The 16,773-nt window shown below is 39.5% G+C and overlaps 1 protein-coding gene across 2 annotated transcripts in view; it reads right to left on the reverse strand.

Annotated features, from left to right (window-relative positions):
* Positions 1–16,773, reverse strand: part of cacnb2b (calcium channel, voltage-dependent, beta 2b) — a 38,352-nt gene that overhangs the window by 6,814 nt on the left and 14,765 nt on the right. For both annotated transcript variants that reach the window (XM_085438706.1, XM_085438708.1), the window contains exons 2-9: positions 6,109–6,174; positions 3,998–4,120; positions 3,093–3,232; positions 2,160–2,221; positions 2,036–2,061; positions 735–815; positions 589–647; positions 347–456 (exon numbers count right to left, since the gene is read on the reverse strand). In XM_085438706.1, coding sequence (XP_085294832.1) covers positions 347–456; positions 589–647; positions 735–815; positions 2,036–2,061; positions 2,160–2,221; positions 3,093–3,232; positions 3,998–4,120; positions 6,109–6,174 — 667 coding nt within the window. The remainder of the gene's footprint in view (positions 1–346; positions 457–588; positions 648–734; positions 816–2,035; positions 2,062–2,159; positions 2,222–3,092; positions 3,233–3,997; positions 4,121–6,108; positions 6,175–16,773) is intronic.

Below are 16,773 nucleotides of genomic sequence, written 5' to 3' on the forward strand. Positions count from 1 at the left end.
GTTAAAGGTTGATGTCCATGCTCTGAGCTCATAGGGATGCTTCTTTATCACTATGTGTTTCACATTAGAGTGATAAGTTAACATGCCCTGGAGCCAGAAGGTGGATGCTGGGGTGGTGGAGGGGTTGAACTTGCGTGCAGGGAAGCCATAACACTGACATGTCAGAGGAAGAGATGCTAAATTGGGACATTGTGTTTTCATATATGATGCATTTTGAGTGGCTGTCATGATTTTCTCCATCTGTTTTTGTAATTGATTTATTTTCTTATTGCTACTACTGCTTCAGTTGTCTTTATGCTGTGAATGTCAACCAGGGAAGCTGTTCTGGAGATGACAGACGGCATACCTAAATTGGAGCGGGTGTTGGAGCGATCCATTAAGGCCTTTTTGCCAGGGTTGTTGAGGATGGATCGTTTTGCCAGTGAGATATCTGCTGTTACCCGCGTAATAGTAATTCTGGAGCAGAGACAAAATAACAATCATGATTACACAGTTATGATTTTTGTTGTTTTATTTTATTTTGGGGTTGTTGTTTTTTTTCAAATAAATTATGTGATAGATTATGTGAAGAATTAAATCAGAACTTACCTGCCTTCAAATCGATGTTTTAAAAAGTCAAATAGTGCTTTTTGCATCATATCTGTTACCTACAAGAGGGAAACAAATAAAGTTACTCCAAATTCAACAAATAATACTAGAGTTTTATATTTCTTCAAAAGTCAAATTAAGCTCACCTCTAAGCCCTTCAGTGATGGTCCCATTAGAACCACAGGGCGCATTGTAGGCACTACATCATACATAGCCACCTGCTCCCCCTGTAGCAAAAAAAAAAAATTAACAAAAATCCCCCAAAGTTAGATTTTTGCTTATGAAACAAGAGCTACATGAGGAACCACTATACCCATCATCTAAAGGCTAAAATGATCTTATTTTTATGAACAACCTCAAAGTTTGATAATGCATGATGATCACAAGCTCAATTTTGGCTGTACTCAAATGCTTAAACATATAAAGAAGAATAACTTATTAACATGTTATTAATACCACTTTGAGCATTAGATTTTGTTCTCACTTTTTAGCTGGTCATATGAGATAGTTCATGAATTTCTAAGTTGCTATTTTTTTAGCCCGTAATATACCAAGGTGATCTAAATGCAAGTCAAAAGTTCAGTTGGCCAGTGTCACGGTCCTGGATCGGTGACCCAGTGTTTTGAGTTTTGTACTTTTACTTTTGATTTTATCATGGATTATGACTGTTTGTGTTTTGGTTTCTGTCCTAGTATTTCTAGCTCCCTGGTTCTGTAGTACTTCCTGAGTTCTAATTCTTAGTTTTTGTTGTTTGGTTTCCTGGTGTTAACTCTGTGCCCTTCTGTCCTACATTTCAGGTCTCGATGTTCTGCCTCCCCAGTCTCTGTTAAGTTTACGTGTCTAGAGTTCAGTTTTACTTTGAAGGTCTGTGTCTCATGTCAGTGTTTCTAGTTTTGCTTCCCTTTGGTCTCGTCATGTCTCATTTCTCCCAGCTGTGCTCTCCTCCTGTGTCTCATTCCCCTCATTATTCCCCAGTGTATTTAAGCCCTGTGTTTCTCTGCGTCAGTGTCGTGTCGTCCCTCATGCTGTGTGTTTCCTTGTGTGCCTCTTGATGAAGTTTATATTTTCCAGCTTAGTTTAGTCCTGTATTATTTCCGTGTGTCAGCAATAAAGCTGAATTTTGAGTTATTCCCACGTGTTGGGAGTTCTGCATTTTGGGTCCTCTTCCTGCCTATACACAGCTGAATCATGACAGCCAGTTTTACTGACACTGTCAGTCCAATGGACAACACACATATCCTTGCTTTAGTCTGAAAGTTAGAACAACATTTGTAAAATGGTACACAAGACAAAACCAAAGCTTCTGCATTCAAGAATTCACTGTATGCAGTGAAAATATGAATAAGATAAAATCAGTTGTTGTGTTTCTAGAAAGCAGTGTTCTTTATAATGAGGATCGATGGGCTGAAACAGATGTAAACAGAGTGTAAACACTTTCGTCACTTACCGGCTTCTTTTTCACCTGCTGATTGGCTGCTTGTGCAGAATGACAAAATCGCACACGTTCCACAGTTATTATGAATAAAAAAGTAAACATATTTATTGTTACTCCCTTGTATGCACATACTGACCTTGTGATGGAGGAGTATATTTCTTCGAGTTCATATCTTGAGCTACCTGAGATGCAGCTTTGCTAAAATGAGAGGAAATCTCTGATTTAGTTTAAGTCTGCAACAACCAAACGCTGATTTTACCACACTCTGAATTTCAGTGCTTTAGTAATGATAAAAATAGACCACCATGTTTCTATGCAATGAAGGATTTTGGTGCTTAGAGACTGTGTGTCTATTTATAGCATAAGACACAAATATATGAAGCTTAGAGGGCAAATTCCTCAAAGTGGTTCAGCGCAGTTTCCACCAAAGCAACATTTTTAAGATTCTTTAGATGTGTTACAGTCTAACTGTGTCAATCAATGAGCTTTTGCCTTTTGGTGAGGGGGGTGGGGGTGCAACCTTTTGAAGTAACAAAAGGAAAATATAGTCATCTCCGTTATAATTTACTACCACACATGATGACATGAAACAAACTTAAGTTAAACAACATAAAATACATAAAATAACTAATGTCATTCATACATGAACACACTAAATTACTAAAAAGTAAGCTGGGAAAGTGTATGATACAAGTTTTAAGTCAAAATGTTATTTGCATATCACTACAGCAAACTTGTTTACCAGTCTGGTTGATAATTTTTTTAAATTGAAAACTTATTATTCCACACCAGTAAAAAGACTTTAGAATTGTCTTTTTGTTTTTTAAAAAAGGTCCGCTACCGAGCCACCACCCGCAGACAGGCTGATATCACAACCTTTCCTGTTTTTTTTTCGTCTTTGTGCCAAAAGTATCAGTGTATACACATTCGAACCAACACTGTTTCCTCAAAGTCTCTCTGCTCCAGCAATTTTATTTATTTGTGGTCAATTTAAAACACAACTTTTGCATTGAAATTCCTGCATAAAAACCCTCATGAAGGAAATGAAAGAGCATCACGATGTACATACTTGGCTAATGCCTTGGCAGCTTTCCTCGCTTGGACTTCTCTTCGGATAAGAATGGTTTCCAGATTGACTGGACTGGGGACGAAGCCCACCACACCATCCTCCTTCACCGGCCGTCCGATCCACCAGTCATTGTTAAACTTCTGCTCATTCAGAAGAAAAAAAGAAGAGCGGACATTTAAAGATTGATGTTCTCATGTGACATTATTTTTATCTGATGATGTTAATGGTCCAATTTAGCAACTGTAGCTTTGCATTTTATGTTATCTGTCTCTAAAGATTAACCCAAATCTTAATTAACAGGTGTCAAGCTATGGTAAATGGCCTGTATTTGTATAGCGCTTTTCTAGTCCCTAAGGACCCCAAAGCGCTTTACACAACCTGTCATCCACCCATTCACACACACTGGTGATGGCAAGCTACAATGTAGCCACAGCCACCCTGGGGCGCACTGACAGAGGCGAGGCTGCCGGACACTGGCGCCACCGGGCCCTCTGACCACCACCAGTAGGCAACGGGTGAAGTGTCTTGCCCAAGGACACAATGACCGAGACTGTCCAAGCCGGGGCTCGAACCGGCAACCTTCCGATTACAAGGCGAACTCCCAACTCTTGAGCCACGATCGCCCCATAGCTTTATCAGCTAAACCACAGCCCATTTCAAAATGTGCGAAAAGAAGAAGAATGCACCAAAAGTACGCCACTATCTGGACAATTTGGGATGTTGTGTTGCTTCTCCTCTTTGGATTTCTTTTCCGTCTCTTGGGTTACATTCCATCAGTTTGTTGTCATTTTGCTTCTCATTTTAAAATCCGTCTGGTTCTGCCCTGTCAGTTAGGTCCTTTTAACAACCCCCATTTGTACTGTTTGTAATTTTGCATGATATGTGTATTTGTGTTTGTTTCAAACCTCTTTGATATGTAGGAAGTCCCTGGCCTCAAAAGTGACAGCCTGGCCTGGTACAGGGACGTTGTCATCGTCTGCTGGCGTGTAAGAGAAGTTGCATCGTACAGCAAATGCCACAGGCTTGTACTGGGAATACAAGGCAGGAGTTATGATTACTAATAAATCATATTATATACAATACAATCTACATCAGGGTAAGAGAGTAACCTTGTGTATTCCATTTTACAAAAGCTAAAAGCTAAACTTTTATAAATATGACATTTAATGAATTAGGTCAGTAATAATAGGTAAGTAAAAAAATAGTAGGTTAAAGTTAAAAATACAACCATTAGTCAAGAAAAGAGAGTTACTGTGATAATACCACAAGCTGTAACGTACGACCAAACAAGTCACTGATCTTTTATCCTTGTATTAATATTCAATCCTATTTTACTGTATGTGAAGTTGCAACTAACTATTAGAGAATTTCAGAATGTTGACTTCATTCCAGTGTTTTAACATCATTAGATCATAACATTTATCAATTTTTTCTCCCTTTTCTACATTTTTTTTAATTAAGGGGTGTGGCTAAACTGCATAACTGTGTCAAGTACAATTGGCTGTGTTGCCAGCATTTTGTGTACATACACAAATATGTGGCCTGATGCACATATAAATCAACCTTTTGACAGATGTTAGGAAAACAAGTATAAGTTTAATGTGAAGTGCTATATTTTAGAAATATAGCTTAGACACAAATTCTGGAAGATTCTGCATTTCAGCTGTATAAGACGAAGCTACTGATGATTAAATTCCTGTTGTCTGACTGTCATAGGACACGATAATGTTTTGTTTGATTTTTCTTCCACCAAAGGGATATGTTTAATTTATGCTTAGGAAAAATGACCTGTTGCTGTTTCTTCTTTGTTGCACTGTAACTACTGTATGGTTCCTCCTGACCGAAGGTTGGTGTTGTAATCCAATCAGAATCAAATGTCAGTGGCTTGTCATTCAAGCTGCTAATTACTCCACTTTGGAAAGATTAGAGACTGTGGGAGAGGCTGCAGGGTCAGCAGGTGACAGGTCGGGTGTCTTTGCCGCCTTAATTACAAAGCAACAGTGGGAGCACATTAAATCTGTGGGGGAGGATTTAATTTAATATACAACACATCAGCAGGGTCTGCTTAAAGGGCAAAAGAGAGGAAGTCTGCTATCAACTGGGGCTTTAAAAAAATCACATCTCTAATGACCTTAATTGTGATTATGCCCCAAAAGGAAAACCTCGCAGATTGTATGTATGTAAGCCAGACTTAAAAATGATAACCATATGATATTACATTCATAGTATAATACCAGCAGGTTCAATCGTTTTACCTCATCTTGACTATCTACATATTGTGTTTATTATATACACACTGCAGAAAAATGTTGTTCCACTTATGGAACGCCAGGACTGCCATAATGAATTAATTAAATACACCATTAAATAATTAATTAAATGTGGCAATAATTAATTAAAATTGGAATTAATTAATTAAATAAATAGTTATGACACATGTAATTAATTAATTATTGACACATTTAATAAATTATTTATGTATTTCACATTTTAATTAATTATTGACACATTTAATTAATTATTTATGTATTTCACATTTTAATTAATTATTGCCACATTTAATTAATTATTTAATGGTGTATTTAATTAATTCATTATGGCAGTCCTGGCGTTCCATATCCACTGTTGTTCTGATGGCAAAGTAATTAATCACATATCAAATTTAAATGTTGTTGCATTGCAATATAGTTTGTGTCAGTTAAATTGGTTATTTTGCTATCTTGCTAGAAAGCATATGGCTGAAGATGAAAGTATTGTAATTTATGTGAAGCAATAATCAATATCCTTGGTCATCATCCTTCTCCTGGCAGTGAGCACATAAAGGAACGACAAGGATGAAGACTGTGATGACTCATTTCAGTAGAAGAATATTGCTTCGCTAATCCAATGTCCTGATGTGTGTGTTTCATGTCTGTGATGTAATCATGTCCTTGAGAGCAGCCTCTCTCAAAAATGAGTCTGTAAGAGCCACAGTGGGTCAGATCAGGTGATACATGATGCAACAGAGCAAAAGTACCTTTGCTTTCTCCAGCTGCACCTGGGCGTTTCTTTCCTCAACGACATCTGTGTCCTTATGCTCTCCCTGCAGGAGATACAAAGGAGGAGCAATTAGTTTGATCAATTCACTGTAAATAAGACAAGAGAGGAATGCTGCAGAAGGAGGACAAGAAATTACATATTTTCTGCTGCAGTCATTTCAAGGGTGGTTACATAGTGGAGGACATATGAGACATTTAAAATGTATTTAAATCAATGCAGCAGCAGCAGCAGGGTTACAGTCCAAGCATGGTTCAAATTCCAAAAACACTGGATTCAAAATAAAGACCTTAGAATAATAGAGAGGAAAGCCCACCAATCAGATATGAGCAAACATGTTGCAGTAGTGGAAAGGAAAACATTCATATTTTAAAATTCAATCCAGTAATGCAACTCAGCAGCGTCATTAGTTAGCCACACTCTTTCTGACGAACAAACAGCATAATTGACATGTCGCACTTTATTTTTTAAAGTTTCTCTGTCCTAGTCAAAGTCGAATCTATTCAAGTCATGTAGGGTGTTCCAAAAAAACGAGAGCTGCAGTTGTTCAGCAAACGAGAGCCAAAAAGGAATCGTTAAACAGCAGAGTTTTAGCAAGAGAAAAAACTAATGTCATAATGAAAGTAACAGGAAAACCCTTATGGAATTTAACCAAACAAAAGAAAACTACAGTAAATAAAATATTGCCTCACAATAAACTGTCCCTTCCTATACTTTTGCCTTCTCAACTGCATGGACTCTATCAGTTACACGGGTAAACAACATAACATAAACGACATAATATGTTATATATTATTTTTACAGAATTTGAGCAACAGAAAAACATTCTCTTATTCTACCTTACTTGTCTTGTGTCCCAGTTGCTCTTGGGTCAGTCCTATCAATGCAAATATGGATTTATTACTAACGACTAATAGCTGATTCCCAGGAAACACAGATGCAAAAGAGAAACTGATCATGTGATCAATAATTGCAATAATTAAACAACTTATCAATTAGTTTTCAAGAAACTTTTGCATGTAATTCTGCAAAAATGTAGCAGCAAACTCCCCCAGGGACACCCAGGGACACCCAGGTTTATGCACCATGTGTCCCTAAGATTAGATTGTCCTCTCAAAGACATGGTAATTAACGCTCTCAGTGTCATAGCCAGGAGGTGGCAAAGCCCATCGCGTCAATCTGGCACTCATGATACGCACTCGCATCCCAGAGTCGCAAATCAGGTCTGTTGTTGAAGACAGTCTGCTCTGCCTGATGCATTTAGATCATGCGCCCTTGGTGGGTCAAAGTCAATATTCTCAAATCTAATCTGAAATTGGTGGTGCACAAAGTGATTTTTGTATTAGGTCCCTACCAATGATTTAAAACATTAAAATTAGTTTGCAAATGTTTGCTCTGCTTCATTTAGATGCTCTTTGACTTGTTAACACATTGAAAATCATACACAGCTAAATGGTGAAGTAATAAATAAGCTCAATTATGGCAAGCCCAATTTTTACTCTTTAAGTGTGCGTGTGTGTGTGGGGGGGGGGGGGGGGGGGGAGAGATATGTGTGTATTCACATCATTTATGTTAATGAGAGTCTGGGGAGTGAGTTGGAGGGTGGGGTGGGCTGCTTTTAACTATGTAAAGCACTTTGTGCTACATTTTTTGTATGAAAAGTGCTTTATAGATAAAGATTGATTGATTGATTGATTGATTGAATCCACACCCCACTCCTAGCTAAAGTGTTTTTTCTGCAAAAAACTGGAATTGCAACTCCTCGTCTTCCAAAGTGAAATGGAGAGTTGCTTTTGCTTGCCCGCTGCCCACCCTGAGCAATGCACCCCACAGTGTTTCCACTTGATCACAGTAAAGGGAACAATTACATTCTCCAGCAAACATTGCAGTCAGCTGCAATACCTGCCTCCTCGAAAATCTAAGAAAATGTCGACATATTTTAAACATTTAACATGAAGACTTCTACAATCCACTAGTTTATGGCTGTTCATATGATTAAGACTTTTTTTTTAAGTAATTGAGAATATAGGCGGCTCACTGTGCAAACCCAAAGAACCTTTTTTTTCTGGCACACCTTTACTCTACCACCTGCTCCCCCTCTCCATGTTATTCTAAATGAGTGCACACTGACACTACTGAAACACTTATGATGATGGATTATGCACCATGTCATTACCATAGGCCAATTTTTACTTCTGACCTATCTTCAACTCCAAAATGGCTTAGCTTTAAAATGAAATTGAAAGAGAATAGCAGGGACTGCAACGAGGAAGGAAAGCATGAGGCGTGAGGGAAGCGACTGAGAGCGCTACAGTGCTACAAGAAGAAAACAAAGTAAAAGAAAAATATCTTCAGAGAGAAAACAAAAGCACATTCAGTGGTGGCACAAATGTGCACATATTTGCTCATTGGAAGGGGGGACACACACACGACTAATACTCGAGAAACAACAAAAGTATTGATCAAAGAATCACAAGGACATAACGTATCAACGTACTAGATTGCTGGTAATTACACATTACAGTTATGAAAAGCTGGTGGATGCAGTAGAGACAATGTCAAAACAGAAAATTGAAAATCAGAGAGAAGGAGGAAGTAAATCTCCCTGGGGCACAATTATGCCCAGGCAAGGATTTTTGTTTACCCATGCCTGGCAAAGACATCTGGTCGCACAGCACCCAGCTCTCCTGTGAGCCAGTGTCACCCAGCCAATAGTACAAAACGCCCCCGCTGAATTATTAAGCAACACTGAACTACTGCTGATGACTTTACGAGAATGAGTTGAGCTCTCCAAGAGAAAGGAAGCAAAAATCAATAATATATATATATATATATATATATATATATATATATATATATATATATATATATATATATATATATATATATATATATATACATATAATTTTGAAAGAGATTGTAATTAATATTGCAAGTTAAGTAACCTTTTACTTTACAGTTCTGATTCACATATTTATTTAAGAGTTTTACATATGTGGGGAAGATCTTAATGGACATGTCTGTGGTCTGGCATAACAGTTACAGTGTGTGATTCTAGACTCTATTGCAGATGAAGACTGTGCCTGGTTTACTTTATTCACTGTGTTGCTGCATTGAAGCCATGTAGATAACTGTACCTGCTTGAACTGAAACATTTTCTCATTGTGTCTCATAATTATTGGATTATTCTCTCAGATTTCCCAACCTGTGCATAATCTGGCCCCGGCCTCTGAAATGTGAAGATCTGATCTTTTTCTTTGAGATAAATTACATTTAACTAAATGTTTAAAAAAAAGGCTTTTGTTTCATTGTGTTATTGTGATTTTAAAGATGTGATCAATTCAGAAAATAAATCTTCACATTAATAGATAATCATTAGTTCATTAGTTGTTACAGTCCTTTCTCTTTTGATATTAAATTGAATCAGCTGAGTTAAAAGAAACTGCATCTTTGTTGACCAATAATACCCAGACTTCCCTGCACAGTATTTTCTCTCTATCACTAAACTTTTCTCTTATATAGGTACTCCAAGTTGATTTTTCATTCCACTCTTTCAAAGTCTTTACCCTTAACTGATCCCCTCATCATTTCATTAAACCCCCTTCTTTCTTCTCTTTTGTCCTTCTCTCTCTCCCTGTTGGAGAATCTTTTTAGACCATTACTGTGATTACGTGGCTTAGAAGGTGGGCAAAGGAAGGTAGAGGGCAAGGATGACGTGAAAAAAAGGAATAAAGGCACGCTCTCTCATGTGCTACCTGAAGGTGACTCCTATTCTGCTGAAAAGTGTTTACACAGCTCTTTCAGCACACGCCAGGAGAGTGCATTAGGAAAGGAGCATCTGATTGGGGAGATGGACTCCATCCCCAAACCTAAATAATCAGAACCATCGAGTCACCAGGAGCCAGCTGGCTGCCCTGGAGTTCAGATGCTAATCCAACATCAGTGTAAAACATCAGCATGAAAGACAGGAAGCAGAAGTTAGTTAAACTAAAGATGCTTTTTGGATGAAGATAACTTTTTTATAGTTATTTTAACTGCTGAAAGGATGAAAGAAGTATCACCCTTTTAATATATTTAAAGAGCAGCAAAAGATTTGAATTCTACCATTTAGAGCTCAGTTTTTAGGGTATCTTTTGGCTTCTTTTAGCATAAATATATAGTGTTTGGGCTAGACATTAATATGTTAATTGGACAAACATGAGTGCACTAACACTAGTAAAATTCTAGCCCCCTAAACAGCAGAAAAGGACACATCTTAAATGGATTTATGTGATGGAGTACCCATTGTCAGCTCTAATACCACTTCAGAAGACAAGCAATTTACAGGACAAAACCCAGAGAAGTAAAACATAGTTATTTAGGAAGGTAAGGATATAGTTAATCCTATAGTGATTTGTTCAAAGCATTCATATTCATATGGGGAAACTTTTTTTTGGTTGATCTCTGGTTGTGTGAGTATGGAGATTTGCTACTACCTCCTGTACCCTCCCATGCATTCTTGGATACTCCTCGGGTACTGCTGTGATCTCACTCGTCACAAAAAAGACATCTAAGGCTAGGAGTTTCCACTTCAATGAACAAGACCAAGGTGAACAAATCTGTGGTGCCTTCATCCCTGTGGCAGTTAACTACTATAATAAGAGCCTTAAGTTTGAGAAGAGAGCTCAAACACTTGGCAGTTTATTATAGGACTGTGACTCCAGCATCATTCACTGACATACCACACAATGCAAATGAAAATTATGACAGCAGGGCTGAAAAAATGACAGTATGGTAATGATAACAGAGTTTTAAAACCACCCTGTGTATCTCATGTGTGATGGTGAATTGGTTGTTGCTCTGTCCACAGCTGAATAATCACAGGAGAAAGGCATCAGTGCAAACTCTGCATAAAAGCCCCCAAGGACAATACTGAGAAGAGATTCAGCATGCCCACAACTCCCAGTTCCCTGAAACTGCATACAGCAAAAACCATCAGGACTTTTACATTCTCAGGCAGCGCCACAGTAATTCTTTTCACTCACAGCTCACTTAGACAGCAGGCTTTGATATATTACTTTAATCCAGCTTTTAAGAAAGTAATGATACAATTCTACTGTTGACATGAATCCAAATTTGAATTTAAGTCAGAACCACAAAAGACCATCTTGAGCTGGGCAAAAATCAGTGGTGATAGCAATGAGTCTACAGACCACATTTTGGGTACTTGTAAAGCTTCAAGCATGTTTTTTGAAAAATTGTGATGCTGCTGTGTCGGTAAAATCATACAGAAAACAAAATATAGATGAGTCACAAATAAAAACAAAAACTAAAAACTAAACAAAAAGCAATGTGTTGGACCTTTTAACCCGCCTCTGAGCCATTGCTTTTAGTTAAAGGATGGCTTTGCCCATCTTTCAGCTTTCACGAGATACTGAGCAAAGTGTAACTATTCATAGGAACCACAGACAGTTTTTATTTCATGCTACACTATAGTGTGGGCTTACATTAAGAAGTAAGCTGTTGCTCCTATATGCAGCCACAAGAGCTTCAGTGGGATTTGGCATTGGCTCTTCAAGTCTCTGGAATTCTGCTGGAGGGAGAAACACAATTCTCCATCCATCCATTCACTTCCGCTTATCCTTTTCAGGGTCGCGGGGGGCGCTGGAGCCTATCCCAGCTGTCATAGGGCGAGAGGCGGGGTACACCCTGGACAGGTCGCCAGTCTGTCGCAAGGCTAACACACAGGGACAAACAACCATTCGCACTCACATTCATACCTAGTGACAATTTGGGTTATCCAATTAACCTATCCCCACAAGCTGCATGTCTTTGGACGGTGGGAGGAAGCCGGAGTACCCGGAGGGAACCCACGCAGACACGGGGAGAACATGCAAACTCCACACAGAAAGACCCCGGCCGGATGTTGGAATTGAACTCAGGACCTTCTTGCTGTGCGGCAACAGTGCTAACCACCGTGCCACCGTGCTGCCCGAAACACAATTCTTCCTAAAGCTATTTCCTTTTTAATGTTTGTGATGCAGACATGTCAGTCCAAACTCTTGCACGGGTTTTTAACTAGGTTGAGATTTGATGACTGTGATGGCATTAATACAATTTATTGTATTCCTACTCAATAAACTGTTCCACAGCTCCGCAGTGCAGTGGCTTACACATTTTCACACGAGGGAAGATCCCCAGGAAGAGATTGAATCCCTTGCGAGTTGCTTTAGGAAAGTAAAAATCAGCCCAATCATAAATGGTGGACCCCTGCCTGGTCGCTTGGATCTCCGACTACCTCACCGACAGACCACAGTACGTCAGGCTGAAGGACATCACGTCTGACACAGTGGTCAGCAGCACAGGAGCACCACAGGGAACTGTGCTGTCCCCTCTTCTCTTCACCCTGTACACCTCTGACTTCTGCTACAACTCTGAATTATGCCATATTCAGAAGTTTGCAGATGACACGGCCATCATGGGGTGTATCTGGGATGATCAGGAAGAGGAGTACAGAAGTCTGGTGAGGAACTTTGTCGCATGGAGTCACACAAACCACCTGCAACTCAACACCTCAAAGACTAAGGAACTGGTTGTGGACTTCGGGAGGTCCAGAGAAGGTCCACTGCCGGTTCAGATAGAGGGGGAGGAGGTGGAGGTGGTCAACAAGTACAAGTACCTCGGGCTGTGGGTGGACAATAAACTGGACTGGTCATGCAACACAGAGCACCTGTATAAAAAAGCCCAAAGCCGACTGTACTTCTTCAGGAGGCTGAGGTCTTTTAACATCTGCAGAAAGCTCCTGAGGATGTTTTACCAGTCGGTGGTTGCTGGAGTACTTTTCTATGCTGTGGTGTGCTGGGGGAGCAGCACAGCAAAGAGGGACTCATCCAGGCTGGAGAAACTGATCAGGAGGGCTAGCTCTGTGGTCGGCATGAAGCTGGACACTCTGGTGACAGTGGCAGAGAAAAGGACACTAAAGAAACTGATGGACATTATGAACAATGCTGGGCATCCTCTGCACACGGCCATAAACAATCAGAAGAGTCTGTTCAGTGACAGGTTGCTTCTCCCCAAGACAAGAACTAACAGACTTAAAAACTCCTTTGTCCCACACGCCATCAAACTGTTTAACTCCTCTCTGGAGGGGAGAGGGAGGGGAAACAGGAGGACAAAGGAGGGGGGAACAACTAAGCTGTAGTGCCTCTGCACCTCACTGTACAATACCTTGTGCAATACTTTTTGTAAATAGTCAACAGTGCAATAGACTCAATACTTGAAATGTGCAATTCACTTGTATTTTTATTTTTTATTCCTATTTATTCTATTTATCCCCTTTGTATATTTTATTTATATTTGTCTCTGTATTTATATATGTGTGTGTGTGTGTGTGTGTGTGTGTGTGTATATATATATATATATATATATATAACAATTCTGTAACTGTAACTTCGGTCATTGCTGTGCTTTTTTTGGAAATCGAATTTCCCAGAGGAACCCACCCGAGGGATTAATAAAGTTCTATCTTATCTTATCTTATCTTATCTTAAATGTGGGAGCTTCCTGCTATAGGTGACGCCTTGTAAATAAGAGAGAGGCTTAAAGTCACTTTATACAAACCACTCAGTGTGCTATGGATGACATCATCCAGGAAGAGACTATTCGACGTTCCAAATTATTATGCAAATTGTGTTTAAGTGTCATAAAGATTAAATAAGTTGTTTTTCAATTAAACTCATGGATGGAATTGTGTCTCAGGACTCTTTTTATCACTGAAATCAATCTCGGACACCTATGATCATTTGTTTGCCAGGTGAGCCCAATTAAAGGAAAAACTACTAAAGAAGGATGTTCCACATTGTTAAGCAGACCACCATTTTCAAGCAAAATAGGAAGGAAAAATGATCTTTCTGCTGCTGAAAAGCGTGAAATAGTTGAATACCTTGGACACCTAATGAAAACCTTAGATATTTCACCAAAATTTAGGCGTGATCACCATAATGTAAGACATTTGTGGCCCATAAAGGCACAATGAGGAAGGTTTCTGCCAGACAAATACATCAGATTAAGCAGCAAACACATATTTGAAGCTGCTGGTGCCTCTGGAGACCTGCGAACATCAAAGTGTAGGATCCTCCAGAGACTTGCAGTTGTGCATAAACCTTCTATTCGGCCACCCCTAACCAATGCTCACAAGCAGAAATGGCTGCAGTGGGCCCAGAACTACATGAAGACTAAGTTCCAAACAGTCTTGGTCACTGATGAGTGCAGTGCAACCCTGGATGGTCCAGATGGATGCAGTGGTGGATGGTTGGTGGACGGCCACCATGTTACAACAAGGCTGCGTCGTCAGCAAGGAGGTGGTGGAGTCATGTTTTGGGTTGGAATCAGAGGGAGAGAGCTGGTCGGCCCCTTTAGGGTCCCTGAAGGTGTGAAAATGACCTCTGCAAAGTATGTGGAGTTTCTGACTGATCACTTTCTTCAATCCTGTTGAGAACCTTTAGAGCATCCTCAAGCAAAAAAATTTGAGGATGGGAGGCAGTTCACATCCAAACAGCAGCTCTGGGAGGCTATTCTGACATCCTGCAAGACATTCAAGTAGAAACTTTCCAAAAACTTACAAGTTCCATGGATGCAAGAATTGTAAAACTGCTATCAAATAAGGGGTCCTATGTTAATATGTAACTTGACCTGTTAAGATGTTTTTGATTGAAATAGCTTTTGGTGTCAGTAAAATTGATCTACTAATGCTGCAAATTCAACAAAGGATCATTTTCAATTCTCTACAGCCTATAAAATCTTTTGAAACTCTGTGTGCGTAACAATTTGGAACAGTGCATTTTAAGTTTTTTATTTTTGAAAAACATACTGTTTTCATTGGGAGTTTTGTTTAGTAACATTTGAATTATACCCTATTGGTCGATGACTCGAAAATTATGCCGACTGTCATTTGAATCGACTATTTAGGAAAAACAGAGAAAAATATCATTTGCATAATAATTTGGAACGCCGTGTATTGCAGATCAGACAGGATGAGGCTGATCTTACTTCAGTTCAGGATTTCAGGATTTATATAGTACGAATTCACAATAACAGTCATCTCAAGGTATTTGCAGCAATCCTTACATCTACAGAGACAAATGGATTAGAAGAAGGTATTGCTTCTACAGACAGCACCATCAGATACCCCAAAGAGGTCAATGGTTCTGTTTTTGATTTTGATTTGTCACCTGCCTAAAGCACCTGCCAAAATACATTAAAACATAGCGAAAGTAGAGTGAAAGTTGCCACCACAAACGATGTTGCACACACCCAACTGCTGACACACACAGATAAACATATTGCCATCCCACTTCTAGTACCCTTTACTCATTACTCAATGGAGGGACCTGCACTCATCTTCACATTTGGCCTTCATTTTGGCCTCAGCTATAAAAGTGCCATGGCTCTACGGGTGCAGTGTGGTTAGTTGGACAAAATCTGTCAGAGAGGCATATAAATACCTGACTGACATGCTCTAAACTGCCTATGTAGACACTGTTGCTGCAGAAGGTATCTCAAGGACCATATTTTTCCATGACAATAGCGGCCTTACTGTTGCAGCACTTGGAAATATCTTTCTACTGCAGGTGAGGAATAATGGAACTCAGCTCTCTTACACCCATCTTCTTCTGCTGTTCATTTTTTACTTTGACATCCTATTCTGTATATTGTGCTGATTTCTTTGCTACTGTATCTCTTGGTCATTAACAGCCAGTTCATTTGCATGCAGTGAGTGTTCTGATCCTGTTTTCTCCAAGCCCTGTCTAATCAGCTGCTTTGCATCATCTGTCTGAAGGAGACTGGCTCCATGCCCTCTCCCTGATGCTACCATAGAGCAGATACGGCCGGGCTGGCACAGCTATCTTTACTTTGGCACGGATCTCCGTCTGTGGAGTTTAAGGCTGCATCACATCTCTTTAGATCTCAAATTATAGATCAAAAGAGGCAGTAAATCAGTACCACGGTAAATGTATTTTAATTCATATATAGTTTGTTAATGTGGGCTTTATCATTATTATGGCTGCTGATATTGCCAGTAAAAATAAAGGGTAAAAAAAGGTTGCTGTTGCTGCAGTGAAAAATGTAGAAACTGTAGAAATTAGATTATTAGTAACTTAATGGCTCCTCCAATTCAGACAGATGTAGACAAAATCTGATGGCTGATACATGATCACATATTTAAGGGCCCATACTGAGCAAAGAGGAATAACAACCAGCAACATTCCAGCTTGTCAGGAGCTGAAATGTCCTAACCACGTGGCCAATGGATCATCCATAGTTTGAATACTAATGCTATATTAGTTGTAAGTGGGTTTTGAGAGAGTAGGCTTAATTTTCATGTTACAAGAGAAATGAGTTTTACATACTGTAGCAGACCAGTCCCCATCCTTAGCACACAAGAGGATACAGCATATTTGTTAGAATGAGAGGGTGGTGCAGTGGTGGGGTGGGCATCCTCTGCCTGTCTCCCACTGTTCAAATGAAATTTTAAACTGGCTGCAGACGTGGATGTGAGAGTGAATTGTTGTTTGTCTCTTTATTTGAGCCCTCTGACGGACTGGCGACCTGCGCCCCGCCTGTTGCCTATGAGAGCTGGGATAGCCTCCAGCCCCTGTGACTCTGA

This window comes from Copadichromis virginalis, linkage group LG18 (assembly GCF_057382275.1).
Source record: "Copadichromis virginalis isolate Kocher_CV1m ecotype Utaka linkage group LG18, C_Virginalis_male_GT1.1, whole genome shotgun sequence".
In the NCBI taxonomy this organism is placed as follows: Eukaryota; Metazoa; Chordata; class Actinopteri; order Cichliformes; family Cichlidae; genus Copadichromis; species Copadichromis virginalis.